This window comes from Bidens hawaiensis, unplaced genomic scaffold (assembly GCF_021521415.1).
Source record: "Bidens hawaiensis isolate Kalapana, Puna unplaced genomic scaffold, B.hawaiensis_p1.1 tig00041610_1, whole genome shotgun sequence".
NCBI lineage: Eukaryota > Viridiplantae > Streptophyta > Magnoliopsida > Asterales > Asteraceae > Bidens > Bidens hawaiensis.
In genome coordinates this window covers 70,998-90,928 of record NW_027505721.1, presented here as the reverse complement: position 1 = coordinate 90,928, position 19,931 = coordinate 70,998, and the positions used below count along the sequence as shown (strand labels likewise).

The 19,931-nt window shown below is 35.1% G+C and overlaps 2 protein-coding genes across 2 annotated transcripts; both read right to left on the bottom strand.

Annotated features, from left to right (window-relative positions):
- Positions 1–1,113: 1,113 nt before the first annotated feature.
- On the bottom strand, positions 1,114–2,672 carry LOC143614971 (early nodulin-like protein 17). The gene is made up of 2 exons (XM_077088247.1): positions 2,487–2,672; positions 1,114–1,540 (listed from the first exon to the last, which is right to left on the bottom strand). The coding sequence occupies exons 1-2, from the start codon at positions 2,659–2,661 to the stop codon at positions 1,203–1,205; spliced, it is 513 nt and encodes a 170-aa protein (XP_076944362.1). The 5' UTR covers positions 2,662–2,672; the 3' UTR covers positions 1,114–1,202.
- Positions 2,673–10,388: 7,716 nt separating this feature from the next.
- On the bottom strand, positions 10,389–12,682 carry LOC143614961 (chorismate mutase 1, chloroplastic-like). The gene is made up of 6 exons (XM_077088242.1): positions 12,612–12,682; positions 11,978–12,200; positions 11,246–11,332; positions 11,022–11,165; positions 10,845–10,937; positions 10,389–10,759 (listed from the first exon to the last, which is right to left on the bottom strand). Exons 1-6 carry the CDS (start codon positions 12,680–12,682, stop codon positions 10,523–10,525), a joined length of 855 nt encoding a protein of 284 aa, XP_076944357.1. The 3' UTR covers positions 10,389–10,522.
- Positions 12,683–19,931: the final 7,249 nt, after the last annotated feature.

Here is a 19,931-nt window from a genome sequence, read left to right as displayed (position 1 = left end):
TGGATCATTTCATTTCTTGAAGGAATGAAAAAAAAAACACTCTTTCTTAAAAGAATGAAAATCCTATAATCGAAAGGAGTTCCATTCCTTAAGGAATAACCCATTCTATTACCACATGACAACCAAACATGTTATAATTCATTTCATTTCATCCTCCATTCTTTCATACCAAACACTACCCTAAAGTCATTCTACTTTATAAACCTTACGTAGCTAACAATGAGCCGGAGATTTATTAAACAAAGGATATGGCTTGTCTCATTTTTAAAGATGAGTTCGAAACATGCTTTAAAAAAGTCACAAAATTCGCAATGAGCCTTAAGGTCTCCGATAATCAACTCTATCAAATCCTAATTGCGCCATACATCTTCGTTGCGGTTATGCGGGATGACCCGTGCAACCTCAGGGCTATCTTCAACACCTACCGGGTTAATAAAAACAGATGAAGATGACACCTTTTGATTTTGTTTTTGCTTGCCATAACAAGCGGTGGCGGTGGTGGTGGTGGAAGTGAAAAAAATTGGAGGTTTAGGTGAGTCGTGAGTGTAAAATGATTGTAAACCGTGAAGTTTTTTTTTTGTTGTTTTTGACTTGGATACTCAACCAAATGATCCAAAACCATTTTATACACTTGGAGGAGGTAAAAAAACGGGTTCCAACGGCTCTTTTGAGCTGATTAAATGCAACACCCCCTGTGGAACCGGTTATTTTCGGGTAGAAACCAGAACTGGTCAAAAACCTTCTTCACAACCACCAATCTTAGTGATTAACAAAAGACAGCAAGACAATTTGTTATTTAAAACTGAGCATCCAGTTGTCTTAAACAATCATAAAATTAATCAGTTATTCAAACACTTAAATTTGTAACCAGAGTAGGATTCAGGATCAAATAGGGCACATGTGTATGATGACAAATCCCACAACCACTACCATGTGCAAATGGAAAAAATGATAGCTGAATCCGCCAGTCACGCAATGAAATAAATTAATCATCCATAAATAATAATAATAATAATAGTAATAATAATCAATGTGCAATTACATGCGTCTATCCAACTCAATCACACCCATAACTCAATTTTGTCTTTTTTTTTGTCAAACTATAATGAACAGCCAACAAACAACTTCAAAATATCAAAAAAGAAACCAATAATGTGTACCCATTTTGGGCAGTAGAATCTATCACCAAATTGAACTCTGCATCAGACACGGAGAAGTAACGAGTCCCATATGGCGGCAATGGTGACGACAGCTGGAACCATGAGCTGGCTTCTGAGAACATTGAGGCTTGAAGATTGACTCTTCGCAGGTGCGGCTCGTGGAGGTGGTGGTAGAGGAGCGAGGTGCACGTGCAGCTTCATGCCACTGTAGCATGACCCTTTGCTACTAATGAAGTAGCGGTTGTGGGTGACATTGAGTTCCACTACATCTCTCCCGGCTCCTGTTGTGTAATTGTGCACCGGATGCTCTGCATTGCACGTTTCATAGTTGGTCTTGTTCACTTCGATTACATCGTTCTGGTTTCTGTCGTACACGAAAACTGCAAAAACCGAAATTAACAATAGCAACTAAGATCCAAAATATATCTAATGTGACAAGTAATACAATGCATAATATTCACAATTATATTTGGTTTTAACATATATAACATTTTATTATGTAATCCAATTCTCATATCAACTTAATGAAATCTAAAATCATATCTACAGTATTCATTGCACATTAATCGCATGAACAATAACCGAACCGTGAAACAAGCAGAGCCAAAAACCGACAAAACCGAACCAAAATTAACCAAAAATCAGTCATCGGTTATTTTTTGTACCCTAAGTTAACTGAAATTAACCGAACCAAGCCATTCATAATTTTATATATTTTTATATTTTTTGTATTTCTAGCTTTTATATATTAACCGAAAATCAGTTATTGGTTATTTTTTGTACCCTCAGTTAACTGAAATTAACCGAACCGAACCATTCATATTTTTATATATTTCTAGCTTTTATACCTCCATTTTATGTAATTCATGTTTTATACCACCATTTCATGTACTTCTAAGTAAAAAATTTAGCCCAAATTTGATTTTGTTTATTAACCAAACCAAAAACCGAAAAATTAGCCAAAAACTGATTGTATAATTTGGTTGCAGCTAATAACCGAACCGAACCGTGCACACCTCTACATCACATTTATCTTAAGAGAGAAAAGTAAGTAGCATAGTCTCAGAGTTTGAACAAAAGACTGTTTTCAGTATACCAACAAGACTATTATAATAACTTGTAATTGATTACTCAATAAGATAGTGAAAGATCCAGGGTTCCTATTAGTAGACTCTTTCCACAATTAACATATGCAGTTTGCAAAACCTAGAGAATAAATAATTATTAAACAATAAAAGATCTAGTAACAATTAGGTTCAAATGACAGATCTACGTGTAAGTAACAAAGCAAAACAGTAGATCTGAGAGATAGAAAGCAATACTTACAAAGCCAGTCGCCGAAGGTGAAGGTTTGGTTAGCGGCCCAAAGAGTGTAGTTAACGTTGGTAGTCCACCCCATGCTTCCGCCGACGATTAATCGTCTGGCGGAGACTTCCGGCAACATGATGACTAATGCAGCAACGAATGCGATAGCCACCGCCGTGGTAATGCTCCGCCCCATTGGAGTTTGTGCGTGTGACAATTAATTTCGAGGTGTTTCTAGAAATGTCTGGTAGTGTAATGTAATGTGATGCTCAATCTGCGGTTAGGTTTTATAGCACCAAAAGAGCGTCAACACAATTTATTTCAATAATAGTCGGTGCGCGTTTTTATTTTGTTTATCGTGTTTTTATTTATATCAGTTTCCTTCATATCGCGTCCCTACAATTTTATTAGTGGTTAGGGTTTATAATATTCATCTTTTTTTAGAGACGTTACTTGTATCATTTAAATATTGTAAACCCTAACCACTAATAAAATATTCTTTGTCTCGGTGGTAACTCTTTATAAGTTCCACAAGGTGCATCAATACAGGTAGTTAACAGTGTTGTAAAACTAGGCCTAGGTGGCCGAGTACTTGGCGCCTACGCGCTACTCGAAACTTCATTGCACCACTTTTCTTCTCCAAGGTCAAAAAAATCGAAATTGGCCCTATGCGGTCCAACTTGGACCTAAGCAGCCCAACTTGTTCTTAACAAAATTTTGACTTTTATTAAAAACACCCAATTTCTCCAAGATCCCACCATTGTGTTTTTCCCTTTTCGAACTAAAAAGCAACCTAACTCGCAACCACCATTGTTATCATCCGATTCAAAGTTCTAAACTTGCAAACCTCTTATTCAAGTTCCGTTGAGTTACGTCTTTCATCAATTTAGGCATGCTCTTGAACTGATATGTAAGTATTATTGATTGGTTTTGTATTTTTCGTTTGTATTTTGTTGAACATTTAGTAAACTTTTGATATTTGACACATATATAATCTCTGAAAATTTAATTTCTTTATAAAATACCATGTCCGAGTACTCCTCGAGTACACCACGCCTAGACCAAGGGCTCACAATTCTCTAGTCGACCGCCTGGAAGTGCTTAGCGACTTTTGCAACCTTGGTGGTTAATATAAGTAAAATAAGAGTCGCCCTATAAAAAATAAACTATTCCTTTTGCCCGTAGCTCGTGACTTTGTTTTTGCTAACAATTCAAAGACTCCCAAAGAGGCTTACATCTTGATTGGTTTCTAGCTCAAATGCTTCACAACGAAGTTAGGATGAAATATATTTTGTTTTGTGACGTCAAAATGTATTAGACCAAGTGTAGTGGGCGCTATGGAGGTGCAAAAAGCCCCTAAAGCGTCGGCGCCCCCAGGGCGCTATGGGGGCGTTTTGGGCTTCAAAACCTCTCCCACTTTTTGTACAAAATGCCCCAAAATTTTGAGGGTGGGGCCATTGAGCTAAGAACCAATAGAATTAAAGGAGGGGGCGCTTCCTCCTCCATCCATTACGTTTGGTCTTATGATATGATACCGGACTATATTTAAATTTCTATATTTATTATATTTAATATTTATATTGTGAGATACACCTAAGATGTTACAATAATTTTTCTTGTATTATTTTTTTTTTAACTTAGTAGAATACATTTTGCTCTTGAGTAATAAAAAGTAGTTCAACTGTATAGGGAAAAAGAGGTAACTTCTTTACCTTTGAAGCAGGTTTGTCAAGATCCTGATCTTATTTAAGATAATATTCTGTTACACAGGATGGCACCGAGATGAGAAGATTGCCTTGGGTTTTACGTTTGTGTTGTGTTTAATATTAAAGACCAATTGTTCTGACAAAATCATTAACTATTTTGAGTTTAAACTTGATAAAATAATGAGGTACAACTTATAGGAGATTAAATTACTAAAATAGGATATACCTTGTGTAATACACGGATGATTAAAAAAATAAAACAAAAAAAATTAATTTAAAAATATACGTAATAACATATCCTATAGATTCATAAGATATAAATAATCCTAAATAAAAATTTATAATTCATAAATACATAAAAACCTCATTTAGTACAACATTTAAAGTTGCATTTGTAACTTTGTTAATAATTCTACAAATGGTAATAATGTTATTTGGCATCTTAGGGGGTGTTTGTTTACCACTTTATGGAACCATTCGGATGCACCCATCTGAATCACACAGACATAAGGGTGTTTAGTTGTTTTAAATATGAGAAAATTCTTAAAAGAGCCCTTTAATAGTGAGAGATTTCAAATTTGTCAACTCAAAATCATTTTTCCAGATTTGTCCCTCCTTTAACGCATCGTCGACGACGTGTTAAGTAGTTCCGCCGACGAGATAGCTAACACATGGTCAACGACGCGTTAGGCATCCAAACACATAGTCAACGACGCGTTAGGCATCTAAACACATGATTAACGATGCGTTAGGCATCCAAACACATGGTCAACGATGTGTTAGGCATTGTTGACTTAGATTTTGAATGCCATTAAAGATGTGATAAACTTTTATGTAATGTTATAGTCATATATTGAATGATTAACATAACAAATTCATGAACTGCGTGTTTAGTTTCGCAATCTGTTGGTTAACTAACATCAAACAACTTTAAATTATCAAATTTGTTCTCCACTATATCATTTTATTGGTATAAATTTTCAATCAAGGGTGTTAACGGTATTGGGATACACCAAAAATGTCTCGTTATCTCAAACGGGTCGGAACAAATCCGAACTGTAAAGCAGCCGAACCATTTAGATAGCTGTAACAGGATACCAGAACCAAACCAATTACGTAGCTAAAACTGGAAATGAGAACCGAACTGGTTAGGTAGCTAAAACAAAAACAGAACCTTTTATGGCTTGGCGGGTTTGTATTTCCTTATCTAATTTATTTTGAAAATGGCCCATGTTAGCCCGAACCATATCATTAACGTTTCTAAATGAGCCGTTTTCGCCCGATCCATGTCGTTAATAATACATATATACAAACTATAACAAGATATTTGCAAATCATTAATACATATAATACATATATGTATCTGCAAATCGTTAATAATACATATATACAAACTATAATACATATAATATATAGATCCAAATCGTTAATAATACAAACTATAACAGGATATTTGCAGCACAATAAACCGATCAAAAAGAAAAAACATGCTGAAATTAATAATGCAAAATATACTTGTTATAAATGATATATGTTTGTAGGTTTATTGTTTATAAATGGGTGTCAACGTGCCAACACTCGTCTTTAAGCACGAAATCAAGTAATAAATTTTATAGAGTTAATATAAAAAATATGTTTATATATTTAAAGTGGTTTTATACTGTTTTTGGACAATTATAATCTGTCCAAACAAAACAGTACAGAAAATGCATGTTGCGGCCCATTTAAAGTGTCGGTACGCATTCATAAAACGTTTAAACGCACGTATATCTCTTAAACCGACCATAAACCTTTTATAATAGTTTTTATTTTTCATCATTTTAACATAAAAATAATATGTGAAAACTGTCCTGGCCCGTTTGGGTAGCAAAAACTCGTTTTCACACTTTTAAACGCGTTAAATGTGTAGTTAAACGTAAGCTTATGCAACTATTAACTGACCTGAAACCTTTTATAAGGGTTGTGGGGGGCCACATGGATTAAGTGGATCATCTCATTTGCATGCAAAGTAATGGGACAGTGGCCCGGAACCCATATGCGTCATTCGTGAAATTGTAGGAAGGACAGTGGCATACCTTTAGGTTCCAAAACAAGCAAAACAAACAGTGGCAACATTAATAAAATTTCAAGTCTCCCAAAACAAAACAAAACAAACTCATGCAACATATAATAGGATACTGGCATACCTTTAGGCTCCAGCTCTATCAAGTGTATATTGTATGAAGGACAAACAGTTTGGTAATAGGATAGTGGCATACTATGTTAGAGTTTAGAGGTGTCAATTTGGTTTGAGTCAAAAGTGTTTCCGAAGAAAATGTGTTCACTAGACATTTTAGGGAAAAAAAAATGTGTCGGTGAGTTCACGCGTTATAGTTACTTAATGTGCCTAAGCAGATTATTTTAGCTTATTAAATATGATTAAAAAAGTATATAATTAAAGTTATAATCTACATATACTTTTATGCATAAAAAATAGACTTTTGACATCTTTGATCTTATTTGGCCCGTTTCACTTTGACCCGTTTGAGGCAAATCACAACCCGAATCTACTCTTACCCAATGGCACTAGGTTGTAGGATTTATTATCTCATTTTTGTGTTTATAGAATTATAGTGGCGTGCGGGATACTATTGTTATGATTGAGGATGCTTGTATGTTATGTTCATTTTTGTGCTTGTAATATCCCCTAAGTTGTTGGTTGTTTACCTTCGTTGTGGTAATTTGTTTTTTTTAGAAATGGCCCAAAAAGAAATGGCACAAAAAAAGGGTAGGACCCGTTGGAGTCACGAGGGTATTGACAAAACATTTCTTGAAACATGTCTTCATGAAATAACACTCTATGGAGTTCAAAGAAGTAGCCTTAAACCAATATCATGGAAGAATGTAGCAGAGAAATTGAAAATAGAACACAACTTCATTGTGGATCAAAAACAAATGAAGAACCATTAATGATTATTTTAAATCAAAATTTGCTGCTTGGTCAAAGTTAAAAAACAAAACCGGCAACATTTATGATCCCGTAACAAACAGTTTTAACTTGTCGGAAGAATAATGGCAAATTGAGATAAAGGTATTTTCTTTGTATAAATAATAATTATTATTGCATTTCTATTAATCTTATAGTATTTTATAATATTTTTCACACAGACCAACAAAGTCGTAGAATCTTTGAGAAGTGTGCCACTTCTTTACCCCGAGCTTTGTATTCAGTTGTTTGAGGGCTCTACTTCAAATGGCTTTGACAGTTGGGGGCCATCTTCTACACTTCCTCGTCCTTCTGAGGAAGTGTCTACCCAAAATTTAAATGATATGGAGGATTTCGAATTCACTCAAATGGAACCCCTGACTCAAGATGTTAGTGAGGAGTCATCCGGTCGGTCTAGGGAAAAACGTAAAGTTAAGGAAACATTTAATTCAAAGCTAATAGAAGTTGGGGACCATATTACCAAGGTGGCAAAGATGTTGATTGAAAAACACAATCTTTCTAATGACATGGATGCATGCATGGAGAAATTGGAGACATTGGGATAGGGAGAGCTTGATGCCAAATATCAAACGGCGCTTTTGGTTTTTGGTGAAAGTGCTGATTTGAGGAAAGTGTGGCTACGAATTCCACCACACGTTTGTGAGCTATGGGTTAAGAATGCGGGATCGAAGCATGGATTGTTTTAATTTCACGTGTCATGGATAGGCTTTTTTTGGATCTTTTATGTTATGTATGATTTTCTTTGGATGTTATGTTAAGCTATGTAGGATTTTATTTGGATGTTATGTTACGTAGGATTTTGTAATGTGATGATGTTATGTTAGGATTATTTGGATGTTATCCTATGGATTTTATTCAAATGTTGGTAATTTTTATGACAGGTTGCCTATGGATTCGGACGATGAGATTATAGTGTTCATATTCCTTTGTTGGCATTGGCTAGGGTTAGCCTCAAGAAGACTTGAAAGGATAGGAGACCTGAATTCGGCATTGACCGGTCATGCATACATGCAAGAATTGTTGCATGGATCTTCTACGCAATGTTATGAGATGATGCGTCTTTCACGTGATGCATTTGTACTATTGTGCAATCATTTTAAGCAAAGAAGTTGGTTGCAAAGTAGTAGGTCAATAAGTTTGGAAGAAAAGATGGCTATGTTTTTTATTGTTATAGGACATAATGAGCGTTTTCGAGTGGTTAAACGAAGTTTTCAACACTCAACGGAAACGATCCATAGATGTTTTCATGAAGTCCTAAATGCAATGATGAATTTCGCAAGGGAAGTTATAATCCCAACATCTTCTAATGAATTCGCAAATACCTCAGAGCAACATAGAAAGCTAAAACAAATATTTCCTGGAGCAATAGGTGCGTTAGATGGAACTCTTATACATGCGGTTGTGCCTGCTGATCAACAAAATCGTTATAGAGGAAAAGGAAAAGGTGAATGCTTTCAAAATGTCTTAGCAATTTGTGATTTTGATATGATATTCACATTTGTATGGGCCGGATGGGAGGGCATTGCACATGATTCAAGAGTTTTAAAAGAAGTTACATTTAACCCAAGTTCTGGCTTCCCTTTCCCCCCACTAGGTAATTAATCATTCTTCAACTTTTATTATTAAATACACTATATTTTTTTTTGTAATAGTTTTGATACCAACGTTAGAGATAAATACTACCTTTGCGATGCCGAATACACAAACACTCGTGGATTTATGGCACCCTATCGTAATACAAGTTATTGGTTAGCCGATTTTCGACGGCAACGTGCGTTAACTAAGGAAGAAAGATTCAGTCATGCTCACGCACAACTCAGAAATGTTATTGAGCGCTCGTATGGTGTTTTGAAGGCTAGATTCCCAATTCTAAAGCAAATGGCTCCCTTTTCTTTTCCAATACAAAGAGACATAGTGATTGCTTGTTTCGCTGTCCATAATTTTATAAGGAAATGCAATATTCATGATCAGTTATTTATGGACTACGATGAGAACACTATCTTTTCTGATATACAAGGTGGAGAAAGTGATGGCCAGTTCGTTCACGACATAGAATGGGGTTCACAAGGCATTCAGTATATAACTACTTTGCGTGATGAGATTGCTACTCGACTAATTTCAAATTAATAAAATTAATTTTGTATGTGAAGTATTAACTTCTATTTGGATTTTCATTGATTTTGAAGTAATAATGTGTAATTTGGTTTGTATGTGATGTTTTGTATTTTCTTTTTATACTTATTTATCATTCGGGGTTTTAAACAAACAGATACATTTCATTCAACATAAATTAGTTCAGAGGGAAGATAGTCATTTTGTACAGTTATTCAGATGTCCAACCAAACAGACTTTAGCTTGTTCAGATCTTGCTGGCTCAGACTCTCTTAACCATTCAGACCTCTTTATGATTCAGTAATTACCAAACAGCCCAGTCGGCTACTAAAGTTGAATGACATATGAAAGAATGATTTTGTTTTAATAGTATAGATAGATGTTACTGGTAATTTAGATTCTAAGGCATCGAATTTTTTAAATTAGACACTTGATGAACCACTTTTAATTGAACTTGGTCATTTAACCTAGTTACTTATTTACTTCTTTTATCATATCAATATTAACACATTTTTAGCTTTTTCATTAACTTTACCATAAGTAAAGATTAGGACGGGTGAGTCTTAATGTCTGATCATATGCACCGCATGATCACAATGCACAAATGTGAATCAACACATGTCTTATACAAGATCATTTGCACCCACGGGTGTTTTTCTTTTGAAATGAGTATGTCGCATTGGTGTTGCCCATATTTCAGAACACGCACGTTCCCATAAGCAAACCTTAATGAAAACCTCATTACCATCGCACCAAAGTGATGATAGGATACATCCATGGATTACATGAAAGATTAATAGAGTTTAAGATCTTAAAAATAGATACCATTTAAGAATTACATGATATGACAAAAGGTGCTGATCTGGCGTTTGAGGTGGCTTCAAAGCTGGCATAGCTGCATTTTTTAAGAAATTAATAAAAAAAATAGGTTTAATAGATTATTATAAAACCCTATAATTGTTTAAATCTTGTATATATGTGATGACATGATTTGCCACATCATTATATCTACTACTAATACTAATACTAATACTACTAATAATAATAATTAAAAATAATAATAATAATAATTGTTACTCTACTTAACCTTTGTGCCATTACATTGTTTATCATAACAGCTTCTTTATTTTCTTCATAGTCTATTTTTAGAAAGAATTTGTGTTTTCACCTCAGTCAAATTCATTAATATTGAGATGAAAATACAGATTCACACTCAGTTCATAAAACACATTACATTTTACATGAAAATGAATTCAATCAAGTCTTCTCAGCAAGTACTCAACCTGCACTTCTTTTGTCAATGGCATGATCCACTCCCCATAAATATCAGCAACCAAACTCGGTTTTATTTTATAAACCGGCCCGGTAGCATCTTCACCGGACCCCACTGTCACTACTTGCCCGAAAGTCTTGGTTTTTGCTTCCACTCTCTTCTTTACCGTCTCTTCCACAGCCGGGTAGGTCAACTGGCTCATCAGCTTTTCCCTATCCTGCATGTGAAATTACCATTATACCCTTCATAATACCTAAAGGGGTTTTCATTATTTTATATAAAACACGCATAGAAACTCTTACATTTGCTTTGATGGCAGCTTCATAATCAGCTGGTGAAGCCCGGAATTTGGACTCGGCTACAAATTTACCGTAGTGAATTCTTCTAGACAGGGCCTGCAAATAGCATAAAGTGAAGTTCCATTTTATAAACATAAAAGACTATTCTTACAAGATTGGTGCAGTATTATAAACGCGTACCTGCAAGCACGTGTAGTCACACGTTGCGGCTAATCCACAATTACCATCATTTCCTTCCTTGACTAGGCGAGGGAGAAGATCTTTAAAGTATATATCCCATATCTTGCGGTTAATATTAATATCACGAGCACAAGGATGCAAGACCTATATGCATAACATATTAACATCAAAGAAAAAGAAACTGACCGAGTTGTAAACTAATATAACTATATAAAACCAATTACTTGTGGGTACTGCAAATGTGGCAATACAGGATCGGATAATTCATCTGGGAAAAACGGATGCTCGTCAGGGCTCTTGTATCTTCCAACCTGTTTAACAAAACAAGTGTTGTGCTTGTGCTGACATCAACATTTTTTTATAATAACTACCAAATTTTGGTATAAAATATAAAGGTATATTGGTTTTTATTAATCCCAGCTATCGCCTTTTGGCCGCCGTCGGTCCCAACTAACGACTTGGCTGCTGACGGTCCCAACTTTTAACGTATTTGTTCCCAACGGTCCGCTGTTAACAGAATCCTAACGCCGTAGTTGCAGGTCGCCGGAAAAATGTTTTTGACCGAAAAACTCATTTTTTTCTGGAAAACGCAACATTTTTTTCCCAAACATCTTTGGTAACTTTGTATCGGACCTATAGGAACCTTTTTCTAGTAAAATCCCCTATTATTGAGGTCGCCGGAACCCTAGAACCATCGTCGGAATGGTGCTCAAGTGGTGGTGGTTGGTTGGTTAGTGGTGAGTCAATTGTTGGTGGTGGCGGTGCTCGGGTGGTGTTTTCTGGGAAAAATGTGACTTTTCCGACAAAAACATTTTTCCGGCGACCTGCAACTAACGATGTTAGGATTCCGTTAGTCGCAGACTGTTGGGAACAAATACGTTAAAAGTTGGGACCGTCAGCAGCCAAAAGGAGATAGTTGGGATTAATAAAAACCAACATACCGAAATATTAAGTACCTGAGCATGGATCTTTTCGGTTTCTTTGATAATGAATTCGACTAAAGAACCCTTGAAGCCATCTATGAAGGAAGCATTGGGATCATACGTGTCGTGGTTGTAACAATATTGAGCTCTTTCCAAAAGGCTAAAAATAATGGTATCTTCTTGTTTAATTAGGGAGCTTCTTATGGCATCAAGAGAATAGATCTCGTTCTCGTCCACCTTGTTATCGTTTGTTGATCTACAACGACCAATCTATTTAGTGTGTCTAGAATAGGCTAATCAATGTTCTAGCTAGAGGAGGCAATCATGACCCATTGTTCAAAGTTCAAACAATAGGCGAATCTGGGTAAAACTAAATTGCATATGGGTTCATTTGGATCACCTTAAGTTGTTAGTCAATGAGTAACTATCATAAAACTTCTTTAACTTGAAAAAAAGGTCAAAATGGGTTAGCACCACCCAGATGCGAAGGTTAGTGTACCCCCACCCCTTTTTTGCGCTGTGGTGTAAAATTACCTGTTTTCGTCCCAAAATTTTTTTACGTAGTGTAAATTTACCCGTTTTCAACTTAAATTTTGAGCCCCCCCCCCCCGACGAACTCATCCAAGCTTCGCCACTGGCACCACCCACGACCATTGTTTGTCTTTGCCTACTTGTCGCCATCACCGACACTCCATCGCAATCAACACCACCAACACCGGCATTTTGCTTAAAACTCATTTTGACTCTAACCAAATTGGAATCTTCTCAATCTTCCCAGAAAATGCTAAGTATGGAACTCGAGCAAACTCAAGCACTCCGAGCAAGGTTTTTGCTTCCTCGAGCAAGATAACTTATCCGAGTAAGATACCCTTCAATGAATCTAAGTGTTAGTTTCGAGCAAACTACACTTCATCGAGCAAGGTTAGTTCTTCTATCAAGCATGGTTTTGTAACGAGCAAACCCTTGATAAGCCTTTGCTAAACTAAGTTCCCGAGTAACCCAGTGGGGTCGAGCAAGGATATAATAAAACAACTCATTTAAACCCGATTCCAATTTGAGCAGGCCCGTTTTGACCCCAACTAAATTGATATTGTTAACAGTTGATGAATCATATTAAAGTATCCATAAGAGTTGTAATTCATTGTTATTTGCAATCTACACATGAAACTTGCATTGAAATAAAAAAAGAAAAGAAAAATGAGAGAAAGAAAGGTACCCAAATGAAGCGTGACTGGTGCTGGTCAACCCTAAATTGGGCGTTTCCAACTTCCAGTTCTTCCACATTTGATTCAGGCAAGGTTAGTCTACAAGAAAGAAAGATTTTAATTAATAGGAGCCACGAGACGAATGAATATAATTATAATTGGCATATCTAAATCCTATAAATTAATGATTGATTCTTTTTTTTTTTTTTTTTTAAGGCCAAGAACCATGGAATGCTTATGTGACCCAACGGCAAAAGGTAACCGCTGGCTGGCCTAACCCAGTCATACGGAGCCTTTGAGCGCCTCCAGTTTATCTCCAGTTCCGGAGAAAACCCGCCTATCCGAAGGCCCACGGAGAAAACCCTCCAATTTTTCACAAACAAGCCTCATGGGCTTGGTACCAACGCTTTACCCACTACGTTCTCACGCTAGGCTTCACTCAAAGTAAATGCGATAATTCTTTATTTACACTACATCATCATCAGCGGCCTACCCTCTACTTTATGCATATGGTAATTTACTCATCACATCCAGTAACATTTTGTTGGATCACTTGTTGAAAGGTCTTGCAAATGAATTTACTATGAAAGATCTTGGACCACTTAACTATTTTTTGGGCATCAATATCTCACGGGATGGGGACATAATGTTTTCGTCTCAACACGCCTATGCCATGGATATTATTAAGTGAGGTAGTGTGCAGACTTGCAAACCGGTAGCCACTTCTGTCGACATGAACCCCAAACTTGGAATCTATGCCAGTTTACCATTTGAGGATCCGACTCTTTATAAAAGCTTAGTCGGGATACTACAATATTTAACCTTTATAAACCAGATATTACTTATGCAGTACAACATATATGCATTCATGCATATGCATGCTCCATGCTCTGATCATTGGGGCGCCTTGAAACGCACCATCAGGTATATCAAGGGCACGATCTCGTATGGTCTTACACTCACCAAAATACGGATCTGTCACTTTTGGCGTACACAGACGCGGATTGCGTCAGCTGTCCGGACACCCAATCATCTACATCGGGGTTATTGTGTTTACTTTGGTAACAGTTTAATCTCCTGGTCCTCCAAACACCAGCCAACCATCTCTCATTCAAGTGCAGAAGCCGAATACTGTGGGGTCGCTAATGTTGTCATTGAAATTTGTTGGCTCTGGAATTTGCTCTTGGAGCTCCGGTGTCCTTTATCTCGGGCCACTCTCATCTATTGTGACAACTTTAGTGCTATATATTTATCGAGTAATCCAGTTCAACATCAACGAACCAAACATATTGAACTTGATACTCTCTTTGTTCACAAACAAGTTCAACGAGGTAAAGTTAGAATTCTTCATATGCCTATTTGCTACCAGATTGCAGACATCTTCACCAAGGGTATCCCACGAGCTCTATTCGAAGACTTTCAGAACAACCTAAGCATCTGTTCGCCTCCTGCTTCGAATGCTGGGGTGTAATAGGAATAAAATATTTACTTAGAATATTTGTTCATATCTTGTATTATATTAGGAGATATTGCTTTATATACTTGTGATACATGTTGTAATTATATAAGGAGATAATGAATGAGAAGAGGTGATCGAATTAATTCTTTTAGTAATGGTCTGACCCCTTTATAAAAGGATAATTTGGTGTAGTTTCATAATCGAATTCATAGTTCAAATTCGCGGAAAATATGGCATTCTTTAAAAAAAAATTTGTCTTAATATCTTATTATTGATTTCGCTAAACAATGAAATACTTTAATTTAAAAGCGGCCTAATCACACATTGGTTATCAAGGAAAATGAAATTCAAGACCTACAAAATAGCGGTGTGTTTTATGAACTAATGAAAAGTTGCATTGTGGGACCACAGAGACAGTTCAGGGTGTGTTGCGAGGATAGATTCTTTGATGGGTTTTGTGGTTGGGTATTGGGTTGTTGCCCGTTCTACACTAAATGTTCTTGGGCTTATGGGCCAGAAGATAGTTTGGTAATTTATGGCCCAATGCAACTCTTCAACGGTTCTACACTTCTAGTTGAGTGAAGTCACTTGATGTATAATAATTGTTGTCCATAATTGATAATGAAGTTATTTGGTAGCATTATTAATGATACATTGAATTTTAAGCTTTTGAATAGACACTATAACTGTATAAGCTGTAGCTTATTAATTAATAGAAGAAAAACTTAAAAAGAAAAAAACTATTGTAATAAATTACATCATTATTCAAGGGGTATATGGTTGAACGTACACATTTATCTTATTTGTCGCATCTTACTCCTTACAAAGTTAAATCAAAACTTATTATATTCCACCCAAAAATTTTTGAACGAGTTTCTTTTTTAAAACAAATGTTCACACACACTTTATTTAAAAAAATAAGAATATTTTTTAACTAAATAAAAAAAACGTCTATTTTTATTATAAAAAATATAAAATATTTTCCAAAAAAAATTAAGAACATTTTGATGAAATTTCTTTAGCTATACTCCTGAATTTAGAGTATCGCTTAACGATGACGACGACGATACTCATGCAAAGCAGGAAATGCCAAATCGTCCAATGGGGAGGGAAATTTTCAAATCAATGGCCAAACTAAAGGGTAAAGGCATGTTTTAATCGGGTTATGATACAAGCAAGTTAAGACTCGCTGAAGACCCAACTGAAGAGGTATGCACCCGCCTTAACATCGAGCGGGGCGGATCAACCCACAAGATATAGACAAGAGGCTTGAAATCAGGATGTCATGAAGACACAAAGCCAAAACCTATGCGCGTGGCGCATATCACATATGTTCACGTCACATATGTTCACGTCACATATGCTCACGCATCATATATGCTCACGCATATCACATCTGCGCGTGGCGCATATCACATATGCTCACGCATATTACATATGCTTGCGCATATCACATCTGCGCATGAAACATCTGCGCGTGAGAATAAAGAGAAGACCTCGCGCATCCCCAGGATAGGCGCATATCACACATGCACATAATCAACCACGTCCTTATCCAAGTCAGGATAAGGACAACCATGATTGTGCTCATCAGACAACCTTCCAGAAGGTATCCTTTAAGGAATAAAGAATATGCTGATGTTGACAGCTGCCAATGAAGGGTGGACAACTCAGCAAAGCCCACGTGCTACCACGTGATTGCACATGGGTCAGGTGAAATACCTTGGTCAGAGAATATTCAATGAAAAAGCACCAGGTGTCCTAAGGACACGTGGCGCGAAGCAATAGGAGGAGGCCAAAAAGGCCCTAATTGAGTCTGAGCCCAATCATTGGAAACCCTAATACTATAAATACCACACCACCTCCACAAGGGGAGGTAAGCAAGAAAATATATTCTAAGTCCTTACTCACTTTCAGATTATTATTATCTTCTCCTACAATATCTTATTCTCACACCGGAGGGTTACACCAAAGAGGACCCCTTTGTCCCTTTCTGAGGGGTAAGTTCACGGTGCTGCTCGTTTTGTAGGTGGAAGAACTCATATTCCGGAAAACCATCGGTGATATAGCACACTCATACCCGAGGAAAGTTGATCGTATACTAGTAAATCGATCCACGTTTCTTCACCAACCTAGACAACCTAGGTGAAGAAGAAGATGATCAAGGGTTTTGATAAATTGTGCACTATTTTGGTTCTAATTTTATTTCCCTGATTTAAGTTTAGCTATGTATTTTTTTCTAATCTAATGCATGATTATTTATTTTGTTATATTTTTGTTTAATCAATTATTTTTATTTAATTATTTAAATTAACTCTGAAATAAAAAGAACATATTTTTTTAAATAAAAAAAAATTAATCGTGATATGAAAATAATAAGGTTGCATGTTGGAAGGATGAGCTGCAGTGTTGCAGATAGTCTTGGGGCTGTTTGGTAGCTTCTTAATGGTCATTAAGAGACTAACTCTTAATGGTTCATAGCTTCATAATGAACAAGAGGTAGCCTTAAATCTGAATGGTTAAGAGGTAACCATTAAAGTTACCTCTTAATCTTTAAGAGCAAACAACCTCTTAAAAGGTGTGAGTGAACTCAAATTGACCACACTTTTATCTTTTATGCCATTTTAAGCTTCAAACCCTAAAATTGTAGTTAAACCTTTAAACTTTAAGTTTTTTCTTAAAATACAATGTTTATGAAATTTTGAATTTAATGTTTTGACGTGCTTATTTTTATAACTTTTATTTATTTATTTTTGCTTAATCTTAAAAAAGACCAACAAACCGAACATGTGTCGAGATACATTTGGGCATGTTACAACTTTATTTTTGGGTTTTAATTTTTAATTGTTATAGCGAGTAGTGGTAACATACCGGCCTTATAACAGATTATATTATAATATATTAAATTTTAATTTTTAAATCCTTATAACAATATTTACATACCGTACCTGCAAGTTCAATTTAGTTACACAAATGATACCACATAACCTCCACTTACATACACAATTAACCACACATATATATTTCCATATGATGCCCAACAATTTTCATTTAGTTTTAAAATTAATCCCACAACTTTTTAATACAGTGACTCATAAGTTTCATTAATTACACAATTATCACACAACTTTTTAATATGATAACCCTAAAGTTCTATTAAGTTTACACAAACAAACCCTGCAGCTTTCTTAATATGATGTGAGCTGATATCGCAATGCTCAAATTTAAAGCGACTAGTTTATATAAGTTTTCAACCACTTTATTTATTTTAAACTAGAAAGGCCCATCATTGTTCATACAAAACTCAAAATTGTTTCTATGCGACCATGTATATCATGTCACTCGCGCCTAAACTTGGCCTTGTTTACTCACAAACAATCTAGTATCAATCATACCATAACAATGGTGACCTACATAGCTACTCTCTAAACCACATTATATTCAACCCAAATTATAGTATGATCAAGTTTGAAAAAAAAATTATTGACTTTAAAAAACTAATAAGTTAAAAATAAATGTTTATTTTTAGTTTTTTAATAAGGTTAAAAATCTATCTTTTAAAAAACCCAAATTCTGACTTTTTGAAAAAGCTAACAAATCAATGAATTATTTTTAAACTCAATTTCAAACATGCACTATCCACTATATATTGATTGTAAATAACAAGATATTTCACCCGGCGCATTGCACCAGGGTAGTTGGTAAAACCAACGTTGTAACCCGGACGTTGGTAAAACCCGAGTATTAAGACGGTGAGTTAATGCAAATTGGTCGGTATTGGATATGTTCGTTATGGTATAAACACCGGTGGTAAAATTTGAGTGTTAAAAACCCAAAAAAAAATTAATTTATCAAATTAACATATAAAAAGATTAATATATAAAAAAACATAATATTTAAAAGTGTGTTTATTTAGTTGGCAAACCCGGGCACTGGAAAAACTTAGACGTTGTCGGTTCCAGGTATTGAGGCGGTAAATCGACACAAATTCGGTTGATTCTGATTACGTTCATTACGGTATTGGAGCTACAAAACAAAGAAATTTATAAAAAATAAGGTGGACCAATGGCCAATTTTTTTATTTTTATTTGGGGGGGGGGCTGGTTGGCAAGCTTATGCGCTGGTAAAACCTGAGCGTTGAGACACGAATTCGTTTGGTTTCCGTCAGCTTCGTTATAGCACTGAAACTAAAAAACAGTTAACGTTTTGTCGGTTTCTTATACTATACGTTTGTTATGATAACTGAACTAAATAAAACAAAAAGAAATCACAAATTAATACGGTGCCGTCAAATGCCCAATAGAGCACCAGTAACACCAAAGTTTTTATTTATTTATTTTAAATTAATTCCATATTCCCAAAAACTCTAGAAAAATTTAAAATCAAGAAATCATTAAATTGGTAATGACGGTAAACAAGATCAGAAGGAATCAAGATCTGTTGAAAGATAGATACATAAATATGTAGGGATCTGCATCTTTCTCTTTCCACATATATTTGTTTATTTATTATTTCCAAACCCAAAATCAATTCCAAAATTCTTTTCTCTCTCTAGATATAGATTATATTATTTTATTATATATAATAACTAGTTTTAGAGCCCGTGTTACAGACGAGATAATTCAAATTATAAAATTATAAGTCAAACAAATAATTACATAGCATATATGAAAAAAAAATGTATTATATCTATACTTGTATCTATACAATGTGTACATAAATTGATTTTATTTATATCATAAAATGGTTTTTTTAAATGAACTTAATAAAAAAATTTCCGTGCAAAATCGTACCCGAGAATGCTTCTTTCTATTGAAAAATTCATTATCGATGTCATATATGCATAATTGAAAGAATTTTGGTTATGAACCAATTTCGAAAATAGGACTTCTCATACGATAGTAGTTCTAACCACTCAGCCTAAATACAAAAGAGACGTTACATTTATTGATATATTTATCAATTTACCACCCATCTAAAGAAAGTAGGATATTAAATTGTAACAATGGATGTTCTTCAAAAACTATGTTTTTCTGAGCTACACCATAAAAAAGATTTTGATAAGTTTCAGAGGGCTTCTCGACTTTGTCATAACGACAACATAAAAAATAACATGTTAACTCATTCAATTTTGTGAATATTTTGTTTCATTTGAGCATAGTTTTGTATGACATGCTTCCCATATAACGTTCTGATCATCATTTGAGAATATTTTGTTTCATGGATTACTTTGAGTACATGACTTTGAAGCTTGAAGCCACTGAAGACAAATACTATAATTATGTTCCAATAATTGTGGAGGAACAAAAAGAAGATGAAAACG

Excerpts from the sequence above, each read along its gene's own strand:
- LOC143614971 (XM_077088247.1), bottom strand. The coding sequence starts at position 2,661 with ATGGGGCGGAGCATTACCACGGCGGTGGCTATCGCATTCGTTGCTGCA. Across the intron at positions 1,541-2,486 it reads CACCTTCGGCGACTGGCTTT|TTTTCGTGTACGACAGAAAC; the intron begins GTAAGTATTGCT and ends CGGTTTTTGCAG.
- LOC143614961 (XM_077088242.1), bottom strand. The coding sequence starts at position 12,682 with ATGAGTTTTAAGCAAAATGCCGGTGTTGGTGGTGTTGATTGCGATGGA. Across the intron at positions 11,166-11,245 it reads CACATTTGCAGTACCCACAA|GTCTTGCATCCTTGTGCTCG; the intron begins GTAATTGGTTTT and ends TTATGCATATAG. Across the intron at positions 10,938-11,021 it reads GTGACTACACGTGCTTGCAG|GCCCTGTCTAGAAGAATTCA; the intron begins GTACGCGTTTAT and ends TGCTATTTGCAG.